Source organism: Semicossyphus pulcher, unplaced genomic scaffold (assembly GCF_022749685.1).
Source record: "Semicossyphus pulcher isolate SPU_LCO1_2020_fin unplaced genomic scaffold, fSemPul1.0.p SCAF_14, whole genome shotgun sequence".
Lineage (NCBI taxonomy): Eukaryota > Metazoa > Chordata > Actinopteri > Labriformes > Labridae > Semicossyphus > Semicossyphus pulcher.
Window position 1 is genome coordinate 10072028 of NW_027211648.1, and position 23020 is coordinate 10095047.

Consider the following 23020-nt stretch of genomic DNA (forward strand, 5'->3'; position numbering starts at 1 on the left):
ACTGAGAATGGTGCCTGCAACATGTTCTTCTATGTGAATGCCTGTTTTATTTTTTATGTGGCGCACCTTAATTTATGTACGTGCAATTATTCAGCTTAAGCCAATATTTTTCCTGAAAGCTTTACATTTGGGATATAATTTGAGCATGAATATAGAAAAAGATGTATATTTTATAAAAAGACTTTGAAGTATTAAAGCCTGCAAACAAAGACTAAATAGATTGATTACAAATGTACTGCATGTCTCCTTACTGTGTGCTTAATATCCATCATATCTCTGCTGCCAGTTCCCTCACGGTGGCAGCTGCTTCTCTTCATTGCAGCAGTTTGTCTCAATACTTCCCCTTGACGTATCACTTGTATCTTCTGCTACACACTTGCAGTTCGGACCGGGACTTTCTCGCCTCTTTGGAATTCTGTCGGGCATCTTCACAATGAGCCAGTCAGCTCTGTAGCAGTGTTTGGAGCTGTGATTACCTCAGAGTTGAAGGTCTTTTCAGTTTTATGTGTGTGTTTGAGAACTACATTTTGCAATAGTGGCCAGTGCATGAAGCAGCTGTGTGCTGTGTGATGATTTAAGCATTCAAATACTTGACGGAAGTAAAAGTTAAAAAAACATGCGGGAAAATGGCCTCTGTTAGTGTTTTATTGTTACATGAATACATTATTATTACTCATGCATGTAAAAGTGACATTTGCTGTCATAGTTGTAATTCTAATTTATTATTTTCAATCTTCTGAAATGTTTTTGCTTAAAAATGATTAAAAGAAATTGTTGCCAATAGATTTTCTGTCAGATAGACTGTTGGGCGGTGTTTTAGGCCCTCAGCAGACATTTTATTTATTCAATTTTCCCGTGCTAACGAGTAATTTCCGGTTGCTTTCTCAAGATATTGACCTATTTATATCTCGAGATATTAACGCTGCACCACTGTAACGTCAGATGATCATAACCGGTATCGTCAGAGTTGCAAAAGCACAAAATACACACAGAAATAGGCTCAATTTACCTCATTAGTGTGGGCAGTTACAGCATGGCATGTCCTAGTCTGTAATATGTGCCGTGACAAGCCTGTTGTCTTGTTCTCTGGAAAATGATCCTGATATCATGTGAAACAAGCTCTGTCATTTCGGGAAACGAGAAAAATAAGCCTAGATCTCGAGAGAACGACCAGAAATCACACGTTATTATGGGAAAATGGAGTAAATAAAATGTATGGATGCATGTCCGCTAAGGGCTTCCATAGTTTTTCTTATTTTGGCACAAACAGGTTTCCATTACCTGGACATGAATTATTGACCTCTCTCTAGCTGAAACGGTAGACTTGAATGCCAAATCAAAACAGTGTGGGCTGCAAAAAGTTTTTTTCTCTTCCGGGAATCACAGTCCTTAATCTGACAACATGTGTTTTCCCAACCAGATAGAGATCTCTAGTATTAAGAGACTAAAATAACTATCAACACGTGGTTCATTTCATTGCATGAATTGGAGCCAAAAAGGTCCAGAGGGCAAAGCAGAGAAAGAGAAAGTAGGGCGAGAAAGAAAGGGGGATTTTCTTTAGGTGAAAAGAGAGAATTTCACGAGAACCAAATCCTGACATGTTGGTGTGAAAAGACGCGCCCCCTGTGCGTAAAAAGGCGGGACGCAGCTCCGTCAGCGCGACGCCTCCTCTGCTGCTCACCTGAAACAGCGCAGCGTGCACACAGACAGACAGGGGGCAGGCAGGTAGGCTGCACAAGAGGAGCGGAGCCGGAAGAACGAGCAGGTCGACTTCTCCTACTAGTAACCTACTTTTTCCATAGTAACTCCAGGCGGTTTCAACTCTGCCCCTGTGCTTGTTTTTAATACGCGATTTATTTATGAAAGTGAAGCGGCAGCGGAGGAAACATGACGGAACAAGGGAAGAAGCTGATTCTGATCGTGGTGGATGTTCTTTCTGTCTTTGTTGGTGAGTGTCTACCCCTGTTCTCTCTTGACAATATGGCTGAAATTATATGGTGAGTTGAAACCATACAGAACATATGCTGTGCGTAAAACTGAGGTTTTGTGTGGCTAAATAGGAAACGTGACATAAAAACTGATCTCAAAACAGCTTTGATTGAAAAGTATGCACGGTGACACACTTAAACACATGGCCTATACCTGTCAATACACTTGTTTCTTCTTCCTGCAAGATTATAAAAGTTACTCACACCTGTTTTAAAGTTGTGCCAACATTTGAAACTGTAACTTGCACAATTATCTGTCAGAAAAAACATGCATGTTTGACTCATGAGGAGGCAGTGATTTTACACTCAGCAGTACAATGAAACATTGCAACTCATCATTGGTCTCTATCTTGTTCAAACAGGCCAAACAGTCTTTCCCAATAGTTCGAAAGAACGCTGAAATCATTTGGGTTAAGACAGGACACACACTATCTTATCACACTATCTGGCTTTCCCAGAGCTGATCTGCTGGGCAAACAGTCTGAAGACATCAGTGTTTCTGCAGCACATGGGTCATATTTGATGTGCGGACCATTAAGAGCAGTTTGTGTGTGTGTGTGTGTGTTTGTGTGTGTGCGTCTCCAGCTGTCTCTTTTGTTTCTTCTTCCATGAATAATTTCCTGCGTATTTTTCTTCCTGCACCCCCTGGCCTTTTCTGTTTTAAACGCAGGGTTAGAGGGGAAGAGCAAAGACCATTGTCAATGAATCTCTGTGTGTGACAGTTGAAATCCTGTTTTGGAAACTAAAGACCAGGTGTGTGTGTGTGCATGCATGCGTTTGTCTGTATTGAGAGTGGGCTCTCTTGTGTGTACTGTAAAGGGAACAAATCGGCTTGTTGCGACTTGCTCCGGACTCCGGAGAAGACACAAAGCCATTAGGAGGACTGACATCTTCCAGCTGTTTGTGTCACATTTCTCTCACCATGGGGCTGACAGAGGTTGTAGTTGAGATGATGAAAGAAAGGAAGGGTATCCGGGATGTTTCATCCATCACTGAGTTTACTTCTTGTAAATGTTTTAGAGGTGACATACGGGGTTAAACTAAAACCTGCTTGTTAGGAACCCCTGTTTGTGTGAACCGTGGATCCATCTGGTGACTGACAAGGAGGAATGATAATGACCGTTGTGTTGTTCAACCCCCTCCACACTCAAAATGTATGTTCATGTGTGTAACGTTACAAGTAGTCAGTCCGCTGTCAACGCCCTGCAAGTCAGGTTTTAGAGGAAAAAAAGTTTTAGGGATGAATGCCACAAAAGAAGATTAAAATCGTGTGAGGGAATGATATCAGGACTTCTCTGCTACCTGGAGTCGTGCATCAGCCAAAGCCAAATACAGATCAGATTCCAGAGTGATAAAACAATATCATGTAGTATTTTTTAATTACCTGTATAACTATTAAATAGTGCCTTTCATCTATTGGATAGGGCCCTGGGTTTAATGACCAAGCTTTCACAGCATTTTAATGCAATCAGATGAGGCCCAAGCTAGCTATCATCTACCTTCAGATTACATTGTGTCAGTTTAGTGGTGAAGAAAAAAAACTGCTGTTTGGATTCAGGAGGGAGATGTTGCAAACACAGATATTGTGTAAAACAGGAGAAAGATGCAGAAACTAAGAGTTCAAACTATGCACTCTTTAATATTTGAATATATTCATATCGTTAGCACAATATTTAATAGTGTTAACGCACATCTCACAAGTTTTCTCACACCGTGCAGGCCTACTTTTAAACTGAACACTTGCATGATGTACACATTGCTGTTTTGCAGCTGGGATCTTCCACGGTGCCAAAAGACTGACGGTTTGTATAGGCCCCTACTCGTGTTATACTCTCTGTTAGCTCATCACTGTTGTCTGCTATTGTCAAATGATTAAAGAGACAGATTTAAGTTGTCAGTTCAGTGTAAAAAGAGGAGACATCCAGCATTCACAACATCATCTAACCCTGCTAAATGTATCTTCTGTGGTAGACCAGTATGCCATAGTAAAAACTGCTCCTCCTAGTATATACATGGTAGCAGCATCTAGGCTACTCTTTAAGTTTGCAAAGATGAACTCTGTTGAAAGTTAATTTCTTTAACTTCTAATAAATAATGTTGACAGATCAGTGCATAAACGGGTGCATTTTGAGCTGTATTCAAAACACGTCAGAGGACTTCTTGAACAAATGTGCTCTTTATTTGCTTATTAAATTAAAATATCTTGTCATGTTTGTTCCTAGTTGAACAAGAGAGACTTGTGACAGAGACTTTCCTTCTCAGGCAGAAAGAACATTCAAAACTAAGTCTGTCTGACATGAAAAAAAATTGTGAAATCAGAGACATGGTGATAAATGATTCGTCAACTTAGAATTTCTCAGTCGCCAATTTCTTCAGCTGACTAAGACAGAGTAAGATGTATTTATCATCTTGCATTCACTGAGTGCAAGGGGTGTGAGAGTGTGTGTGATCTGTGAGAGCTGTGGTTTAGTCATCAGCCTTTAAAAAGTGAAAAGAGTAGTTTGAAAGTTTGTGCTCTGAATCATTTTTGAGATGGGGAATAAGAATAAATCTGCTCTTACAGGATGCGACGCATTCGATCGTTTTATTTCCCAGCCCCAGTTTCATTTTAATCACAACATATCGCTGCTTTATCTGCAACTGTTTCAGTTCCCATTACCAGGTTCACCATAACAGTCCTATCTGTGTATACAAAACAACATTTCTTCACCATGTCTGTTTTTTAATTTCCTCCTTTTAATCTCGGCATCGTCATTCTTCTTCTCCCTGGCTGCTTTTTGTATGTTTTCATCTTGATAACAGTAATCTGCTGAGATCTGTGTGTGGAGGGTAAACTATCATCAGGTTTGATCCCCCCTCATTTAGAGGAGGTGTGTGTATGTGTGTGTGTGTGTGTGTGTGTGTGTGTGTCTGTGTGTCTGTGTGTCTGTGTGTGTGTGATATGGCAGGAATGTGCTGACCGTCCACATTGTAACTGATCTGTGATTCTGCTCAGTGTTTTATTTCTCCCTCTTCCCCTCTGCAGTCAGACCTCCATCCTGCCATTATTTGTTACCAGTGCACGCAGTAGATAAAACACAATATGAAAGTACACACACTCACAGACGCACACACACACGGCATGTCCTAATCTTGCTTTGACAGTCAGGCAGGCTGTTGTTGCACTCTCGTGACATTCAGCTTACAGTTACATTTCTCATCTCAGTGAATTTATCAAGATGTTAAAATATAACTTTAATGAGAACAGGACGCTCTGTTCATCCGAAGGTTTAACTTTTATTCTGTCTCCATCTTTTCTGATGTGTTTCTAAAATGTGTCCAGGTTATGTACATTTCTAATTCCTTCAAATACATTAACTCACTTTTTGACACTTATTGTGTCTTTTTAAAGTTTCCTCTTAAGATTTAAATAAAGGGAATTATACAATATTTGCTTTCTATGATAAGATTTAGTCACTATCATGCCTTTAGACTACGTCTAAATATGAGGCTACAGCTAGCAGGAAGTTAGCTTAACTTGGTAAGCAGCACGCCTAGCTTCATCTGAAGATAGCAAAACCACCACCTACAACCACCTCTAAAGCTAATACATTAACGCATTACACTTTCTTTAGTTCTTTCAAAAAGGAAATAGTGTGAAAACAACACATTGTTTTTCAAGCGTGACTATTTCTTGGCCATAGCCATAGCTGGTAGCAGGTTAGCTAGCACGAAGACTAAAAACACGGGGGGGGAACAGCTAGACTGGCACAAACTTTTTGAAGAACCACAACTTTTTCTTTTAACACTTTTTGGTTTTGGTTCAATTTAAACCAAAGAGACATAAGATGTCTTTAAGTGAACTTTATGGGAGCTAATAAGAGAGTTTTGTCACCTACTAGCAGGCTAACTGTTTCCCCTCTCTCTAGTCTTTGTTCTTAGCTAAGCTAACTTTCTATTAAGCCTCAAATGTAGCTGATAGTTTAAAGTAGGTACTGGCAAGAAAGCTAATAATATTGTTTAGAAAAACCTGCTGTTTCCAGTTGTTTACTTCACAAGCTAAACAAAGAAGTAATTTCTCTGAGCTTTGACACTGTTATAAATCTGTTTGTCTCCGTTTTAATGGTGTTTGTACATTGTGTGACACTGAAGAGCTGACGTCTTTCCGCCTGCCTGTCAGCAAGACCGAGCCGAGCTGTTGCTGCATTTTTCAACTCCAAGGAGGTCACTGGGATAATAGTTAATCAATGATATAATTACTTTTTATCACCCTGGGAACGCCCTTTTTTGTTTCAGTTCAGGTACTTTGGTCTGCTCCCGGGTCAGAAGAGGGTTTAGTGATAATCCCAATAATTCTATATATTCTTTTATTCTATAATATGAAATGGCAGTTTACTGTTTCCATGTAATGTGTTTCCCAAATACACTTTGCCAAAGTTTGTTGTCAGGAGCCAAACTGAGAGGTGCAGGTCAGCTACCTCTCAAAAGTAAATACCGGTCATTCTGAAAGTTCACATGTCAGTTTGATGACCTCAGACAGTTCAGTGACCATCCTGCGAGCTTGAACAACTCACTTCCACATAAAAACAACCCAGAGTTAACTGTTATTTTCTTATATAATGGATTCATTCTTTTGTCTGAAGATAGGAAAAAGCAAAAGCCATCACAAACCACCAGAGTCCAAAGTAATGTCTTAAAATCTCATAAAGTCTGAGACTGTTCAGTTTACTTTCTTACAGGCCGTAAAAACAGCAGGTATTTACATTTGAGAAGCTAGAACAGAAGTATTTTTTACACTATTTTACATATTAAATAATGAATCAATCAACAACATATTATGCAATGGACTAAATGTAACTATTTCAGCTCAAGATGTACAGAGTGACATGTCAATGGTCGGTGATGACACTTCATTAATATTTTCTGTATGTGAGAGTCAGCAAAGAGGAAATGAAATGAAGCTTCAGTTATACAAATCATTAAATTACACACTCTAACCGAAGTGTTTCAGGAACAAGTTTTGTGGTGAAGACAACAGCTGTTGTTGTTTGTTACTGCAAACTGTTATTTATGTGACATCTTAACATTAAGATGAGATGTTTGAGATGCTCCAACAAATGTTTTATTGACACACTTTAACACACACACACACACACACACACACACACACACACACACACACGCACACGTAGACACAGTATATCTGTTTCTGCCAAATATGTGTCAAAGTCAAGTGGGAAGTGTTGACTTCTGCTCCCTGGTATTACTGTGTGAAAATGAAAGAGAGATGCTGAAGAGAAACTGTGTGTGTGTGTGTCTGTGTACGTGTGAGTGTGTGGGGGGCTGCTTCTTTAAAATACATCATTGTAAGAACAGTTCCTGTTCTGAGACCCTGTGTAGTTAAATTTATTGGCTCGGGTGGTTTCAGAACGTCTTCTCAGAAGCATATCGAGGTTTCAAGTTTCATTGGAGAGAGGAAGAATGGTTTCTGGTTTTTTTTGGTCTTCAATTAAAGGTCGAAGTCTGTTTGCACAATTCAGTAGTATATATGCCAGATATTTTCATTCAAGTGCAGCACTTAATGAGAAACACAAAACTAAGGAAAGGTTGTTTGTTAGCTTGCTTTGCAACTGTTGGCACTGCAGGGGAGCTAAAGAGAGGCAAGGCACACAGGACTGTGCATAAATGCCACTTCATTTGGATTTTTCCAGCAGCAGCCTCCCAAGTCCTTTACATATGTTAGTCCACAGGCTGTTATGGGATACAAAGATGAATAGAAAAGGTCTCATTTTTATTTTATGTTACAATACGTTCACACATTGTCCCTTCAAATGTAAATAACTTCTCATATGGGAAATCTATGACCAAAGACATGAGATGACGTCAAAAGCAAAAGGTAAAAGTAGTAACCACAACCTTTGCATAAAAAAGATTTGGCTAGTCACAAGCCGACATTTACCAAGACAAACCTGTTTTAACATCTGATGCCGCTTTGGACTTTCCCAGGAAAAATCCCCAGCTTCACAGGAAATGATGTGCTCTCTATTCAACCGTTTTCCTGGATTTAAAATAACCCACCAAAACAAACGAACAATGACAGCCATTTTAGGCATATCAGATTTAAATAACGACAACTAAAACAGCGACATGCTGTGTACAAACCCCAGCAGCAATAACGATAGAGGGCTGCAGATACAGCCAAAATAAACCAAAGACAGATCTTCACAAAATCAATATTAGTTTTCGGAGCACCTCAGTGTGATGTGGAAACTCCAGTTGCAAATCCCTGTTAACTTGCAAACTGCGGGGTAGCCGAGCAGACGCACAAACCTCACAGTCCTGTGTTGAGATTTTACAGGAGGACCTCAAATATATGTTCATAAAACATGGATTTCTCTTCCCTTTCTGAGTCTGAGTTATTCGTGGGCCTCGGCCGCTCATCTTGAGGGCTGAATAACAGGAACACTTCCCACTTCCCGCTGGGTCAGAGGTCAAGGGGAAGTTGTACTTGTGTCTGATCCCAAATTCCACCATGTTTATTTTCTCAAAGTGGAATCAGGGCTTCGCTGTTGCCAGAAGAGATTGTGAAAGTGCCAAACAATACTTTCCCCTCTCCCTTTTTTTATCTCTCCTGTGGACGTTTTGTTACCGGACACACGCTCAGAAGAAAGTGTGTGTCTGTGAGTCTTTTGAGAGAGATGCTGGGATTAGTTTCTACATTGTTTACAGCTGTAAAAGTTTATCAAGAAAGTGAAAAAACGGGGAAAAGAACTTTAACAACCACATGTAAAATGTTGAAGTAGGATGGTACAAGCTGTTACAGTCCAACCAGGAACCTATTTTTTCAGTTATACTCAAGTGGTTTATTGTAATAACCTTGGTCAACAGGTATTGCAGGTAAAATGAACTCAAAAACGTAAGGAAAGGAGGGTGTAGAAGAGTTTAGTTTCACTTTCAGGTATATTCATTTTCATTTTCTAAAACACAAAGCAACAATAAAGCTATTCTTCAACCTTTGAGCTTCTGAAAACTTGGCATTTTGGTGATACAAAACTTTTACTTTTTAAATCCTTGGAGTAAAGTCACCGACAAAGCAACAAGAAACTAGCAGCAGTTAGCCTAAACAAACTTAATAAAGTTATGTCAAATAACTGAAAGGTATTGTGTCACGTTTTGGGAAATACTTTCTTTCAGAGGGGCACAAAGGATCAATGTGACATGTAAGTCAGTGTGCTTAGCACAGCGCTAGCACAGGAAGGCATTAGCCTAGCTAAGCACAAGTGCTAGAAACTCAGGTGGATACAGCCAGGCTAGCTGCTTCCCTAACAGAAGCCTCCAAAGCTAATTCATTAAAACTTTGTTAGTTTTCTCTGTACAGAAACAGAAACATAAAAAACTCTTTGTAGCTTTAGAAGGAGCTACATGCTACATAACTCTTGCTGAAGTGTCAAAGACTTCCCTGCGTCTGTTCACCAAGAACAGGTTAAACAAATAAGACAAAATGTGTTAATGGGTGAGTTTGAGAGGTGTGTTTATGCCCCCGCTACCATCCTTGACTTTAAGCTAAGCTAATGTGTTTAAGCTATCTAGTTTAAGGCAATCATCTACCGTGTTTCCTTAAGCAAACTCTGAACTGGGAGGAGACTGGTTTATACTAGACACCTTGTTAGCCATTGGTTGTTTGATTAGATTTTTTTTTTGCCAAAAATCACACACTGACCGACAAGTAATTATTTGACTTAATACATGACAAAGCGGTGATACAGTAATTTGAATAAAAAATACCCACACAGAAAGTTCTAGGCAGATGAATAACCTGTTGTTTACCAAATAAGTAACACATTACTCTCTCAAAAAACACAAATAGTCCTTTTTACATTTCCGTGAACACAGACCATGGGAGTGAGGGTGTTGCTTGTTGTATTTTAGACAGACTAAGTCTATCTGGTTTTCTCTGCCTTCAGTCTTAATGCTAAGCTAGGCTAACCTCACTTTGACTCCATGTAGGAGAGGTATCATTCTTTTCATCTAACTCTCGCTAAGAAATAAATATATTTATTAAAATGTCTAACTTCCTTTTGAGTACAGTAATGGGTAAAAAATATACTTGTTTGTTTTTTTTACCCCATCCCAAAGTGGTTCAGCAAGTACGACAGCTAGCTCCTCTTTGTCAGAAACTTGTGATTAAAGCATGTACACAACAAAAGCAGTGAAAGACGGAAGGAAGGAAAAGACTGTAAATCTGTGAAATAAACCTCTCTCCCCTCGGCTCGACCCAGCCTCTAGGGAGGGCAGGTTGCCCGTCCAGCGCAGGCCTTTAAAAACATACCAGCCTTCTGTAATAATAGAGCAGATAAAAACAGTCAGTCCCACTCTGATAATGGAAGCTCTCCATGGGCTGGGCTCCCAGAGGCTGTCAGAGCATGTTTGATACGAAGGGGAATTGTCTTCCTGACTGATTCTGTTGTTAAATAAGCTTAGCACCGGTTACTGCGTCTGTGTGTGTGTGTGTTTGTGTGTGTGTGTGTGTTTTGAAGGCCATTTCCCAACTCTGTCCACTCTCATCTCCACCCTGCCAGTGTGTAGCCAACAGCCTCTTATCTAAATGTTATCCTTGCACCATACGGAACAAACAATGGTTGGATCCGACTTCAAAGCGGAGCTGAGTACACGCTTGACCTGCTGGAATAATGAACTCAGAGATGTGAAGAGCAAAGGGAGGCGTCCTCTCATCCAAATTCTCTTTTAATGAGGAAACCGCTGGTCATCAAAGACCATTAGGGCCGCTTTTTAAATGGTACACATGATTGTGTGTGTGTGTGTGTGCTACTCAGGCAGTAGCATGAAGCAGTGGGTGTGTCAGACTGATAGGTACTTAAAGAGACAAAACGCATTATATGCAAAGGACTGCACACAAACTGTAAATACAAAGCATGTCAGCACAGCATCACATTAAATGTGGCCACTGTAAGCTACTAGATTGTTTGAATTTTGCTTATGTTATACTTGCCATATAATCTTACAGTTATTCTCCTGGTATTGATTAAACGCCTGAAACACCTCTTTTAATCAAAATTGCATATTTAAGGGCAAGAAAGGATACTTTCACTGATAACTTCTAAATATTTAATGACTTGCATGTAACTCTTCACCTTCACTTTCATTTAGTTCTTGTTCTCAGTATGAATCACTCTCTAAATCAGGGGTTATCAACCTTTTTTGAAAAAATGAAAGTGGCCAAGAGCTACTTGCATTACATCGCTGTAATTGCTGGTGACGCCCCTTTTGTCGACTGAAACGTCCGTACCACAGATGAGGCACACACACTTGTCCTTCACGTTCGTGAATAAAACACGTGCTTTCCCACTCTCTGTGGAAATAGTATGTTTTCTGCTTTTTCTGGGCGTGGCCACTTTCATTGTCCATCATCTAAACAGGCTCGCTAAGAGCACTGAACTCGCTTTAGCTCAACTAGCGTACAGCATAACTGACCCGACCTGTCGATGGAGGCTGCTGCAACATTGCTGTGATTGGTTAGGTTCAGACGTTGATAAACCCGCCAGGAGCATCACCGTTGTTTTATTGACAGCTGATAGGCCTATCCTGTTATTTTGTATTGAATGGGGTGGGACACATATTTGATTGACTTGAAGTGGGAAGAGGCTTTCAAGGAGCCTTTATCGCCATCAGATTTCTTGTCTGTGAACCTCTTGGCGAGCTACTAAAATCCAGGCTGTGAGCTACTGGTAGCTCTTACAAGTTAAAGTGAAACTTAACTTCCAACATGAAGATTCAAAGCTGTATCTGGCTTCGTCTTCGTGTCAAGTAACAGGATTTTCATTGAGAGGGGTCTTTTTAACAGATGACAATGTGTCAGCGGTGTTCTCAACTTGCCCCCAATTGGCCAAAAAAAGTCTTAAGTCATAATTTCACGTTGTTTAAAATCGACAGGGCTGCACTTCAAACTTGAAAAGTTGGAAGATTCCTAGTTTGAATCCCAGTTCGCACGAAGTGGGCCTTCCTGTGTGGATTGCATTAGCTCTAATTTTTGCTGTGTGACCTCAGAGTTAGTTTGCGGCCTTGTCCTGAAGATCCACATTCATACATGTGACATAACGCTGGAATTACCTTCCCTAAATGACCTGTTTGTAGCGGGTTTCCCTTTTGTGTATTTGTGTCTTCATGTGGTTTCTCTTAGTCCTGCCTCAAGCGCTCTGGAGGAAGGAAGCAATCTGTTAGTGGAGAGCCTCTCTTGTGGCTTTACCCCGCTAATATACAGCTCCTGCCTACACAAACAAAAGTGTGTCCATTCCTCACGTATGTTAGCTTCAGCATCTCAATGAGGACGTCTTTAAAACAGGAAAACAGTGTAAAAGTTTCAGTATGGAGGGTTCATGACATCAGAGCTGTACGTTGGACTATTGTCCCTGTTTAGATTTAAGAGACAGCTTTATGTGCTTGTGCTGCTGCTTGGACTTGATGAACTCTGACCTTTTTGTTTGCACTTAAACTGTTAAACCAAATTTTGTGTCCGTCTCACACACGGAAACTATTTGTCATGACAGATTTATAAACATTTTTCGAGTCTTCTTTTTTAAGGAAAATGTCTCGAATGAGTGTCTTCTACTTCAATCTTCAGCTCCCAGGCCCTTTTAAAGTGTAAACAGAGCCCCGCTGTCAAAAGTCACGGCCGTCCCGTAATGCCATTGACTTCTACCGATGACAGCTTAATTTACTTGGCCGAGTCGGACCTTCTGTCCTAAGCCAAGAGTTGAGTCCATCAGTGTGTTTTTAGCTGTTTCCTGAGCTGCTCTTCATTGTGTTGTGGTTCACTTGTCATCACACAGCTGAAGGCTCCAAGCTGCTCTCAGGATGGACCTCCAGCTCTGAACAATATGACGGCGTGGCTCCCAAAGACTTCAGTATAACTGTTCCTATGAGCCAGCTACAGAAGCTCACCAGTATTACTTTTTAAACATGCAACACATGTTTAAGTAGACCTACTATTCTTGCAGATATCACTGCATAAGTTTCTCCCTGGTCATTGCTCTCAGTGTGAGCCATAGCGCTATTTCCCCCTCATTGTCTGCAGTGTGTTACGTTTGGGGTCCTGCTCGTTCAAACATTTAAAATCTGGTTGGAAAAGTGATTGTTTTTCAGTGCAGGTGCACAGATCTGAACCTGCAAAACATGGCTTTATGTGACCTTCTTTAAGATTTTGTTTTTGGCCTTTTTGCCTTTATTGGATAGGACAGTGGATAGAGTTGGAAATGTGGGAAGAGAGTGGGTATGACGTGCAGCAAAGAGACGAGGGCTGGAGTACGATCTAGGACCGCTGCGTTCAGCACTAAGCCTCTGAATACGGGCCGCATGATTTAACCGCTGAGCTAAACCAGCGCTTTTAATACATTTTGGTTTGCAGGTGTATATCCTATGCTCGCCTCCTGTGTACTGTTTCTTTAAATATTTGTTCCTGTTGGTTACCATGGTAACTTTAAGCTAACGCGACTACGTACAGTAACAAGGTCAGATTGTAGTCAGTCAAGAGTTGTCTTCGGGGACTACACGCTGCTTTACCAAACGTTTGGACACTGATTTTATACTCCCTTCTCCTTTCAAGTAAGTCTGCAACGACATGTAACGAATGCTTCAACTTCTCTGCGTACAATAAACGTGAAGTGTGTTTCGAGTCTTGTTTGCAACTTTACTGAGCCGTGGAGACCCCCCGATCTCTCTACAGTACACTCAGTCATAACGGTATGGCTGCTGTGTATGTTACTGACTAAGACGATAAAGGATACAGATAAGCAACATAAAGATGTCACCTGCAAATTTAAACTGTTCTGAACCCCTTACCTGCCCCTTTCTAAGGGTCTTTGTCTAAATTCCAGCATACAAGAAGGATATTTTATAACAGTGTTCTTCAAAATAAATAAATGAAATTAAGTTTTTTGTTCTTTTCAACAAGGTTCAAAAAGGCCATTTTTAAAACATTTTCATTTTTCTGTAATTAAAGTTTTTATTGAGGATATACAAACAGACAGTTTCATTACTTTGAGTTACAAAATATCCACAGGCCTGTGGTAAATGTGCACATTCAAGACCGCCAAAATAAATAAACATTTAGCAGTCAGAGCAGTTCAACCAGCTCCTCAGTGTCCCAGCAGCGCTGTGGGCGAGAAAGCAGTCCCATGACCTCACCGAAAGTTCTCACCTTCTTCTATTTGTTCAGATGATACTTTTTTACAAATTATTTTATTGGCCTTTTATGCCTTTATTGACAGAGAGCAGTGGATAGTGTCGGAAACAGGGGAAGAGAGAGTTGGGCGTGACACGCGGCAAAGGGCCGAGGGTTGGGCCTGGGCCTGCCTCATCGAGGACTATCACCTCTGTACATGGTCGCCGATGTAACCGCTGCACCATTAGTGTAATGCTATTTCCAACATATATTCCATCCATTTTTAAGATCTGGAGAGGATGAACTTTTCCCATAATCTGAGGAACAATCGGGCAGCAGCACAACTTCTACCTCTATCACTGCAGCGTCATATTTTAATATATTGGGCTATTCTGTCTTGTCTCCAGCTAGTCTTGGCGATATAGGTACTGTAAAAATGGGTAAACAAGTTGACACTGTCGTATTGCATGTAAAAAGCCCATCCTGTGAAGCTTAGGAGGAGTAAAAAATATTACCTTATACTGAGGAAATTGTACGAACTTTTTGCACGAACTTGGATGAAAAAAAAAAAGTATATTCAGATGCGAAAAGTCCTTATCCGCTTAGATCACCCTTTCCTTTTCATTCCCTCTCTCTCCTCCCCACACTTCCTGTCTCTTTTAAGCTTCTTCTACCAATAAAGGCAAACAAGAATCATCAGGATACTTTTATTAGGTCATTGTATACGTTTGAATTAGCAGTAGAGTGGAATTTGTGCTCATGATGCAGATGAAAACTGTCGCCTTTTCCTCCTCCAGCTGCTCTGCCGTCTGCCATCCTGACGCTGATGTTCACTCCGTACCAAAGAGGAATCTACTGCGATGATAAGAGCATCAGCTACCCCTACAGGAGAGACACCATCTCCCACGGAGCCATGGCTGCCGTCACCATCACCACTTCCATCCTCATTGTAAGCCTCATCATCCTCCTGATCTCAGTATTAAAAATAACAACCTGAAAACCCTTCGTGACATCTCCTCTGTCCGCTCCACAGATCACTACAGGAGAGGCCTACCTTGTGCACACGAAGCGCCTGCACTCCAACTCCCACTTCAACCAGTACCTGTCAGCTCTGTACAAGGTGGTGGGCACCTTCCTGTTTGGAGCAGGCGTCAGCCAATCACTGACCGACCTGGCCAAGTTCACTATCGGCCGTCCCCGTCCAAACTTCTTATCTGTGTGCGCTCCGGTCAGCTGCAACGGATACATTCTGCAGATCAACTGTACGGGCCTGCCTCGCAATGTGACCGAGTCCAGGTGGGATTGCTCAACTCTCTGCCTCTCTTTCTTTGTCTTTATAAAACTTTATTATGAAGTAAAGTTTAACAAATACTTTTTGATTCAAGACACTTCTATTTTACATTCTTATAGCCACTCAAAGGTTTTCATCTTTATACTGTAAGGGTAAAAATGATGAATGTCGGTCATAGATTCCCAGAGCACTAGTTGCTTTGACTTGCAAATAGTCCAAAGCCCATGAATATCAAATTTGCATCAAATTTAACCATGTTAAAGCCGCAGATCTTCACGTTTGAGGAGTCAAGGATGAACTGATTAGGTTTTTGGTGGTCAAAGGTCAAGATCATTATGACCTCACAAAACACGTTTGTGGCCATAACTCAAGAATTCGTACTCTAATTAAGAAAAAATTTCACACACATTCCTAATAGGTTTAAAATGATGAAGTGATGACATTTTATACCCAAAAGATCAAAGGTCAACTTCACTGTGACAGCATAATTCTTCATGTTGTCACTCCAGTCCAATTCATATTGATTTAGACCCCAATGTATTTGTATGAATCCACCCTTTTCACTTCCTCTTACTGGATGACCAGGACAGGGGGCTTCCTGTTCCTCTGGTAATCCACAACAAGCTCTTTGATCTCGCTCATATTGAACTTAAGGTGATGATAATTGCTTCATGTGTAAAAGCTCTTTATCAGTACTCTCTCCTCCTCTGGAAAAATAGTCTCTAAGTGAGGGCAGCATATTTCTCACTGGAATCAAACATGTCGCTATAATATGAACTTCCATTTTGCCAAAACATACACGTTAAACCTTTTGTTTAATAACTCCAACATCTAGAGTCGACACAGACAGAAATGTAACTTCAACTTGACTAGTTGGCGGAAGCATACAACCACAAGGCGGTAATTCTAGTTTGCTTGATAACAAACTGTTTTATTAGATTGAAATTGTAACTTAGTCTTAGAGCAGCTTACATTTTTATTGCCTGGTTCTATTTTCTGCTGATCAAAATGAACAGTGAACATCATCCAGCCCAGATATGATATCTACATCTGGAAATAATTGTTATATTGAAATAATGGGATCGTCTCGGGCTGCATGATATTGGAAAAAACATACATTGCGATATCTTTTTGTTCTGCGATAATAAAATTGATCATCCTGCCGACAGTATCTGTGGCGGCAGCTTCGTTACGCAAGGTGACTTATAAGGGAGAGTATTTCCGTTAACAGCGACAGCTCGTCACGGTGCTGGTTAACGCTGTGGCTACATAAACGGACAGTTCACAGAGTGGACGTGCCGAGTGTTAACTTTTAGCGGCTACACCTGCACCACACACGGCGTGAGGTGGTGTGTGCTGACAGGAAGCAGGAGGCGCTAGTTTGCGTGCTTGTTTACAGGAAGCTGACACATCGCAATTGTAAAACGATATATTGTGCAGCCCTAACATAGTCTATCACACGTTACCCCAAATGATGTCTTAAAATTGCTTACTTTGACACACAATCAATACCTCAAAACTTTTCGTCTACAGTGATGTGATTTGTAGAAGCAAGCTAATTTTCTTGGCCCAACCTTTCGAGTATCTTCGCCCATTGTTTTGTATTAAACATATTTGGCTCTTGATTTTTAATATAATAAAATCTAGAGACCCAAAAGTACAATGCACAAACCTTTACTGTGTGTACCGCATATCTAAAAGTTGGCCCGTACACTAATCCTTACTTTTCACTTGATCATAGTTATTGAAAACCACTGTAAGAATGAGATTGTTTAATACTGTAACTTTGTTCTGTTTCTGCTCCTCAGGTTGTCGTTCTACTCCGGCCACTCGTCCTTCGGGATGTACTGCATGCTCTTTCTGTCGGTGAGTGTGTCGACGTGATCGTCGTGGTCGCGTGAGACTCTCTGTGCCTGTTAAATGTCTTGTTTACCAAAAACACCCACGAGTGACTGAAAACATCATTGTTGTAATGCGACACACTGAACAATGGCCGGAACATGACAGAGTCAAGTATATGAAACCTTGAAGCATCCACAGTTTTATACACAGCTGCCCTTTGACCTCTGTGAGGAGGCAGGAGCACAGACAGGGTTGTTTCTCCTTCAGGAATAGACCAGAAGATGTTTCCATTGGACTGCTGAACTACTTTGAATGTGTGAATTTCTCTATGTACATGTACAGTATAAAATGAAGAGGTGATTTTAAATAAGACAGTCATTATGTGTGCAGCTGTACGTCCAGGCCCGGATGCAGGGGAAGTGGACGCGGCTGGTCCGGCCGACCATCCAGTTCTTCCTGGTGGCGTTTTCTCTCTACGTGGGATACACGCGCGTGTCTGACTACAAACACCACTGGAGCGACGTGCTGGTGGGGCTGCTGCAGGGCGCCCTCATCGCTGTGCTCACTGTGAGTACAACAGTGTGATTTGTACTGAAACATAGTAATTAAACATTTGTTTTAAATGTTTGCTGGATGTTTATATGATTATGTAAGGTCAGAAAACATAAAAACCTGTGTCTTTAGGCGTTAAAATGTAGATTATTTGATTTGAAAGTCACCTGAATGCCTGGCTGAGTCTGTGAAGAGGTTATTACGTGCCGTCTCTTCCAGTAATATGTTAATAATCCAAAGGGAATGCTTTAAACCGTGACTCTGCGTGCTCCTGTAATGGGATTCATCCTTCGAAACCCTAACTAGTGTCTGAGTCAGCAGAAATTACCGACCCTCACTACCACAAATTATTTCATCATGCCCAAAATGTTCCAGTTTAGCAGCAGGAAGTCGCCTCAAACAGCAGACAGAGTGTTTAATAACAGTGGGTAAGTGGAATCAGTGAGTTTCATGATACATGAGTAACTGTAAGTGTAACACAATGGAAAACTTGCAAACAATGCAGAGGCTTACGGTAAATATGTCCATTATCGTCCATTAGTTAACATTATGTCGGGGTTAATTACAAGAGCAAACAGTAGATGTATGTTGTATTTCCTTATTTATACTTTGAAGCTACTTCTCTCTGCTTTTCTGAATGTGATGTCAGAAACACACACACACACACACACACACAGTGCATGACATGAATTAGCCGAGTAAGACGCTAGGCTAATTTTAACAATAAATGATGCTGTTCAAAGAACATTAGGACTCTTTTTTTTCTTAACTGTTTATGAACAATATCCGAGCTTATAGGTAAGCTTACTTACTTGGATCTTGATCCAAGATGGCGCTGCGGATGGCTGCCACGGTGTATTGGTGCGCATTGTTTTGTCTTGTTTTGTTACTTCTGTGTTTATAGTTCTGCACCTTAACACCGAGTCAAATTCCTTGTATGTGGAAAGCTACTTGGCAATACACTTTATTCTGATACTTGTTAGCATTGTTTATCTAGTTAGCAACCCTTCTGTAGCTAATATAGCTATCTGTGGCTAATATAGCTATCTGTAGCTCATACAGATATCTGTGGCTCATATAGCTATCTGTGGCTCATATAGCTATCTGTAGCTCATATAGATATCTGTAGCTCATATAGCTATCTGTGGCTAATACAGCTATCTGTGGCTAATACAGCTATCTGTGACTAATATAGCTATCTGTAGCTAATATAACTATCTGTAGCTAATACAGCTACAGCTCTAGCTGTGAACTAGACTATAACAATTAAATATTAATGACTTCAAGACATGTATTTGGAGATTTAAGCTCCTTAGAAGCACAAATGGATTTGGAAAGAAACTCTGGACAAACTGTTTATGAGGTTTGCTGAATCCGGTTTACGTCGATATTTGTGTGGGATGGAACTTAGCTGAATCACATTGTTTACACTTTGCATAGTGCATGTCTTGATTGTTAGATCCGATTAAAATTGGACATGACTTGTGTCTTGATAACATATTTGGTGTTCAAATGCAGACTTTGATGGATGTACATTACAAAACAACATACTGTACAAACCTGATATGAGTAGATATGTGTAGACAAGTGTAAGAGCCAAATTAGGGGTTCCTAAGCAAAAACCTAAATGTAATTTTTTGCATATACTGAGGGTGTTGTTGTGATGCTCGTGCAAGTTCAAGTTCAGGAAGCGAGTTCAGGCATTGTCTAGGTCAGGTGTGTGATCCCGTGTTGGCAGTTGCTGTTTGTTTTCATGATTATGGACTTTCACACGTTGCACTGAGGACTGAATAAATGAAGTCTTTAGCTGCAGTCCGATCTGGCTGCCAATCATCTTTCAATGTCGATTAGATCATTGATATTATATTGGTTGAATCAGATCTGTGTTATAAAAACACGCTGTTAAAATAAACTATATATATGTAAAATCTGTTGGTTATTAAAAAGTGGCGCAACTACCAGCACATCATTTTTACTTTAAATCATTGATCTCTGACATCTACTCTTCCTCTTCTGTCCTTGAAGGTCCGATATGTGTCCGACTTCTTCAAGCATCGCCCACCTCACCTTAACCGGCCCGACACAGCAGAGGTCGAACACCTGGAGCGCAAACCGAGCCCGCAGCCTGCCGACTCGCAGCACGGAAACCACTACAACTACTCCGGCCCCGTATGAGCTCTTTACACCGGCAGCAGCTACCCTTACTAACCTGGGCCTCCACTCTCTCTCTAACAGCAGCTCGCTACCAAAGAACTGTGACTTGTACAGAAACACAATGCAGAAACCACTACCTGGAGATCCAGACTAGACGATTTCCCAACTATCTTTCATCCATAAAAACTCTGAGATTCCCAAAACCTGTTGGAACAGAAGCCCCACCGTCTGTGTCTTTTTACTTTTAGGGTGTGTGTCGCGAAAATATGTGTGATTGATTTGCGGTGTGTACATGTGTAGCGTGTTTTGAAAGTGTGCAATTATATATATTTTTATGATTTTTTTTTTTTATCTGTGGAGAGAAAGAGTTTCAGACTTTATGCTGTGAGTTAAACTAAAAAGTGAGCAATGGCTGCTATAGAGATCTGCAAATTTCAAAAACACCAACCAAAGATTTCTTTGTGTCCTTGGCTGGAGTGACAAAACCTCGGAGGCTGAATGTTTTCACTTTATTGCTTTCTGCATTCAGATACATCTTACCTACACTGGAGCTATATTATACCCGCCATTTTATTCTTCTCTGCACGTCTGTATTTTACTGTTTTTAGACGACGTGCACGTGTAACGACGGACTGCTTTAACTACATACATGAATATGTATAGTGCTAACATTTTATCGTGTTTATAACTACTGTGTCTAATAAACTGTGTTGCTTTTTAAGAATTTACTAACACTGTTTTACAGTGCGACTTTCTGAGCTGGCAACTTTGTTCTAGATTTTTTTCTAGCTTTAGTATGTGTCACCTTAAAGTGGTAATCTCGAAGATCTCAGTTTCGTTCTCTTTGGCGGCACCAATGGCGATAAACAGTAATTGCAGGAGCACACTTCCCAGATATCCAGACAGTGTTGCATGTGTGACGTCCACGGTTGGCTCCGGTTGTAACTCTTGATTTTCCTCACTGACGGTCGCTTTGCTTTTTGACTGTTTGCCTTCATCTGAGCGTCAAATTTGTTTCTTTTTCTTTGGATTTTCACTTATTGTTGAAGTTGTATCTGTAGTCATCGATCTTTTCTTTGTTTGTTCAGCCATAGTAGATTACTGTTTACTCGCAACACTTGCAGAGAGCGGAAAAGCAGCCGCTTAGCTCCGCCTACCCTCTCTGGCAGACCAACCACTGCTGGGTGATGGAAAACGCGTCACTAACTGGGCGCTGCTTGTGATTTTTTCCACAAAAGTTGCATCAGACACATTGGCTGTGTTCGAAATGCTGTACTACATACTGCATACTATATGCTGCATACTGCGTTTGGCGGTAGTATGTAGTATGGCTACGCCAGGCGGAAGTAAACAATAACTGTCGCTTCTTTAGCTATAGCGCCCCCTTCTGCTGGAATGCTGCTGCTGTCATTTCAACTGCTGCTGTGACGTTCTAGCGCTTTGCATTCTGGGAATCCGTAGGCGAGGTAGACTGGTCCGATGCATACTGGAGATTTTTTCCGAATCAGGACGATATCCGGGTATTTCTGGCATTATGCACATTGTGCTTTTGTTTGCATAAATACTACATTTTGGCCAAATCAGTACGTACTGCTAGTATAGTATTTCATTTTGAACACAGCAAGTCTGTAATACTGCAAATGCAAAGGCTTTCATCAGTGAGCCAAAGGCTTAATCATCATTGTGTTGCCTCATTCGACAATAGATAGTGACTTAACGGACATTTATTTAAATGAAAATCTTCGAGATTATTACTTATAAGTGAAGTTAAAGAAAATGGAGACATTACTGCATATTTATCCCATCATTTAACCATCATTTTGTTTTCAGTTTCCTTGTACCTGAAGTGCTTGTAGGAGAAAAAATTTCGTCACCTTCATGGTCTTCTTTTCCTCTTTACGTGTGTAACCTGTTGTGTAACATCACATAATGTAATCATTTCTTTCCGCCTTGTTTTGTAGTTTTCTCTATAAATATTAGCCAGCATGTCGCCTACGAGTGCTTCCTTCAGCAACAAGTGCTTCTGTGGTGAGGATAGGTAATACTTAATCCCTTGTTGTTGTCATTGACCTATTTCTCTCCCGTGTTCCTGCTGAAAATCGAGCAAAACACACTGACGCAGGGTTCATGTCTGGACCTGCTGCTGACGCTCTTGGGATTCCTCAGCGCTAAAAGGAATGAGGCGTAAGAGGTGCTTTAAAAGAGGAAGAAACTGGTTAAAGAGCTGTGAATAGTTCTTCGTCTCGTCATAGTCATTACCGTCACAACCCGGGGAGGATTTTTACAACAGAACAATGCCAAGAGCTACATTAAAGCACAAGTCCACCCATATTCTCATACAGCTCCATCTGCACCCAGATAGCCCTGCTTTCATTTGCACAAGTTTGCTCAATACAATGAAGGTAAACCAGACATCCCGGATAATCGTCGTGACTTGCTAGAATAAGGCCGATAAATCTGTTGGTATGAGCAAATAACGTCGCTATCGGTGGGTAAAGTATGTCAGCAAATAGGTAACAAAGAATTACAAAAGAAAGATCTTGTGCTTTTTTTTTTTTGCATGTTGTAGAAATGTGCAGTCGTCAGTGCTCACTGCGAGAAGGTTCCTGGTTCGAATCCCGGTTTGGACACGGGAGGCCTTTCCATGTTCTCCCCGTGCATGCGTTGATTCCCTTGGGTACTTCCTCCACAGTCCAAAGACAAGCTCGTTAGGTTGATAGGCGACTCTAAAATTAGCCATAGGTGTGAGCGTGAAAAGTTGTCTGTATATGTGTCAGCGATCAGTCAAGAGTAGACCCCGCCTCTCCCCCAACAACAGCTAGGATTAGCTCCAGCCCTCCCCCGCCACCTTGGACAGGATATAGATAATGGATAGATGGATACCCGGAGTTAATCGCCATGACTTGCTAGGATAAGGCCGATAAATCTGTGGATATTAGCTAATAACATCGCTATCGGTGGGTAAAGTATGTCAGCCAATTGTTACGGCCCAAATTGAGTTGAACTTTTTTTCCACATGCTGTAGACACGTACATG

At 40.9% G+C, this 23020-nt stretch overlaps 1 protein-coding gene across 1 annotated transcript; it reads left to right on the forward strand.

The window, feature by feature from the left end:
• The first annotated feature begins 1636 nt into the window (after positions 1-1636).
• Positions 1637-21970, forward strand: plpp2a (phospholipid phosphatase 2a). Its single transcript, XM_069661536.1, has 6 exons — positions 1637-1948; positions 14943-15094; positions 15179-15441; positions 17245-17302; positions 17669-17845; positions 19856-21970. The coding sequence occupies exons 1-6, from the start codon at positions 1888-1890 to the stop codon at positions 20003-20005; spliced, it is 861 nt and encodes a 286-aa protein (XP_069517637.1). The 5' UTR covers positions 1637-1887; the 3' UTR covers positions 20006-21970.
• The last annotated feature ends 1050 nt before the right edge of the window (positions 21971-23020 follow it).

Bases quoted from the DNA above. Each gene is read 5' to 3' on its own strand.
- plpp2a (XM_069661536.1), top strand. From the start codon at position 1,888: ATGACGGAACAAGGGAAGAAGCTGATTCTGATCGTGGTGGATGTTCTT. The intron at 1,949-14,942 runs GTGAGTGTCTAC...TTCCTCCTCCAG, and splicing joins TGTTCTTTCTGTCTTTGTTG to CTGCTCTGCCGTCTGCCATC. The intron at 15,095-15,178 runs GTAAGCCTCATC...TCCGCTCCACAG, and splicing joins TCACCACTTCCATCCTCATT to ATCACTACAGGAGAGGCCTA.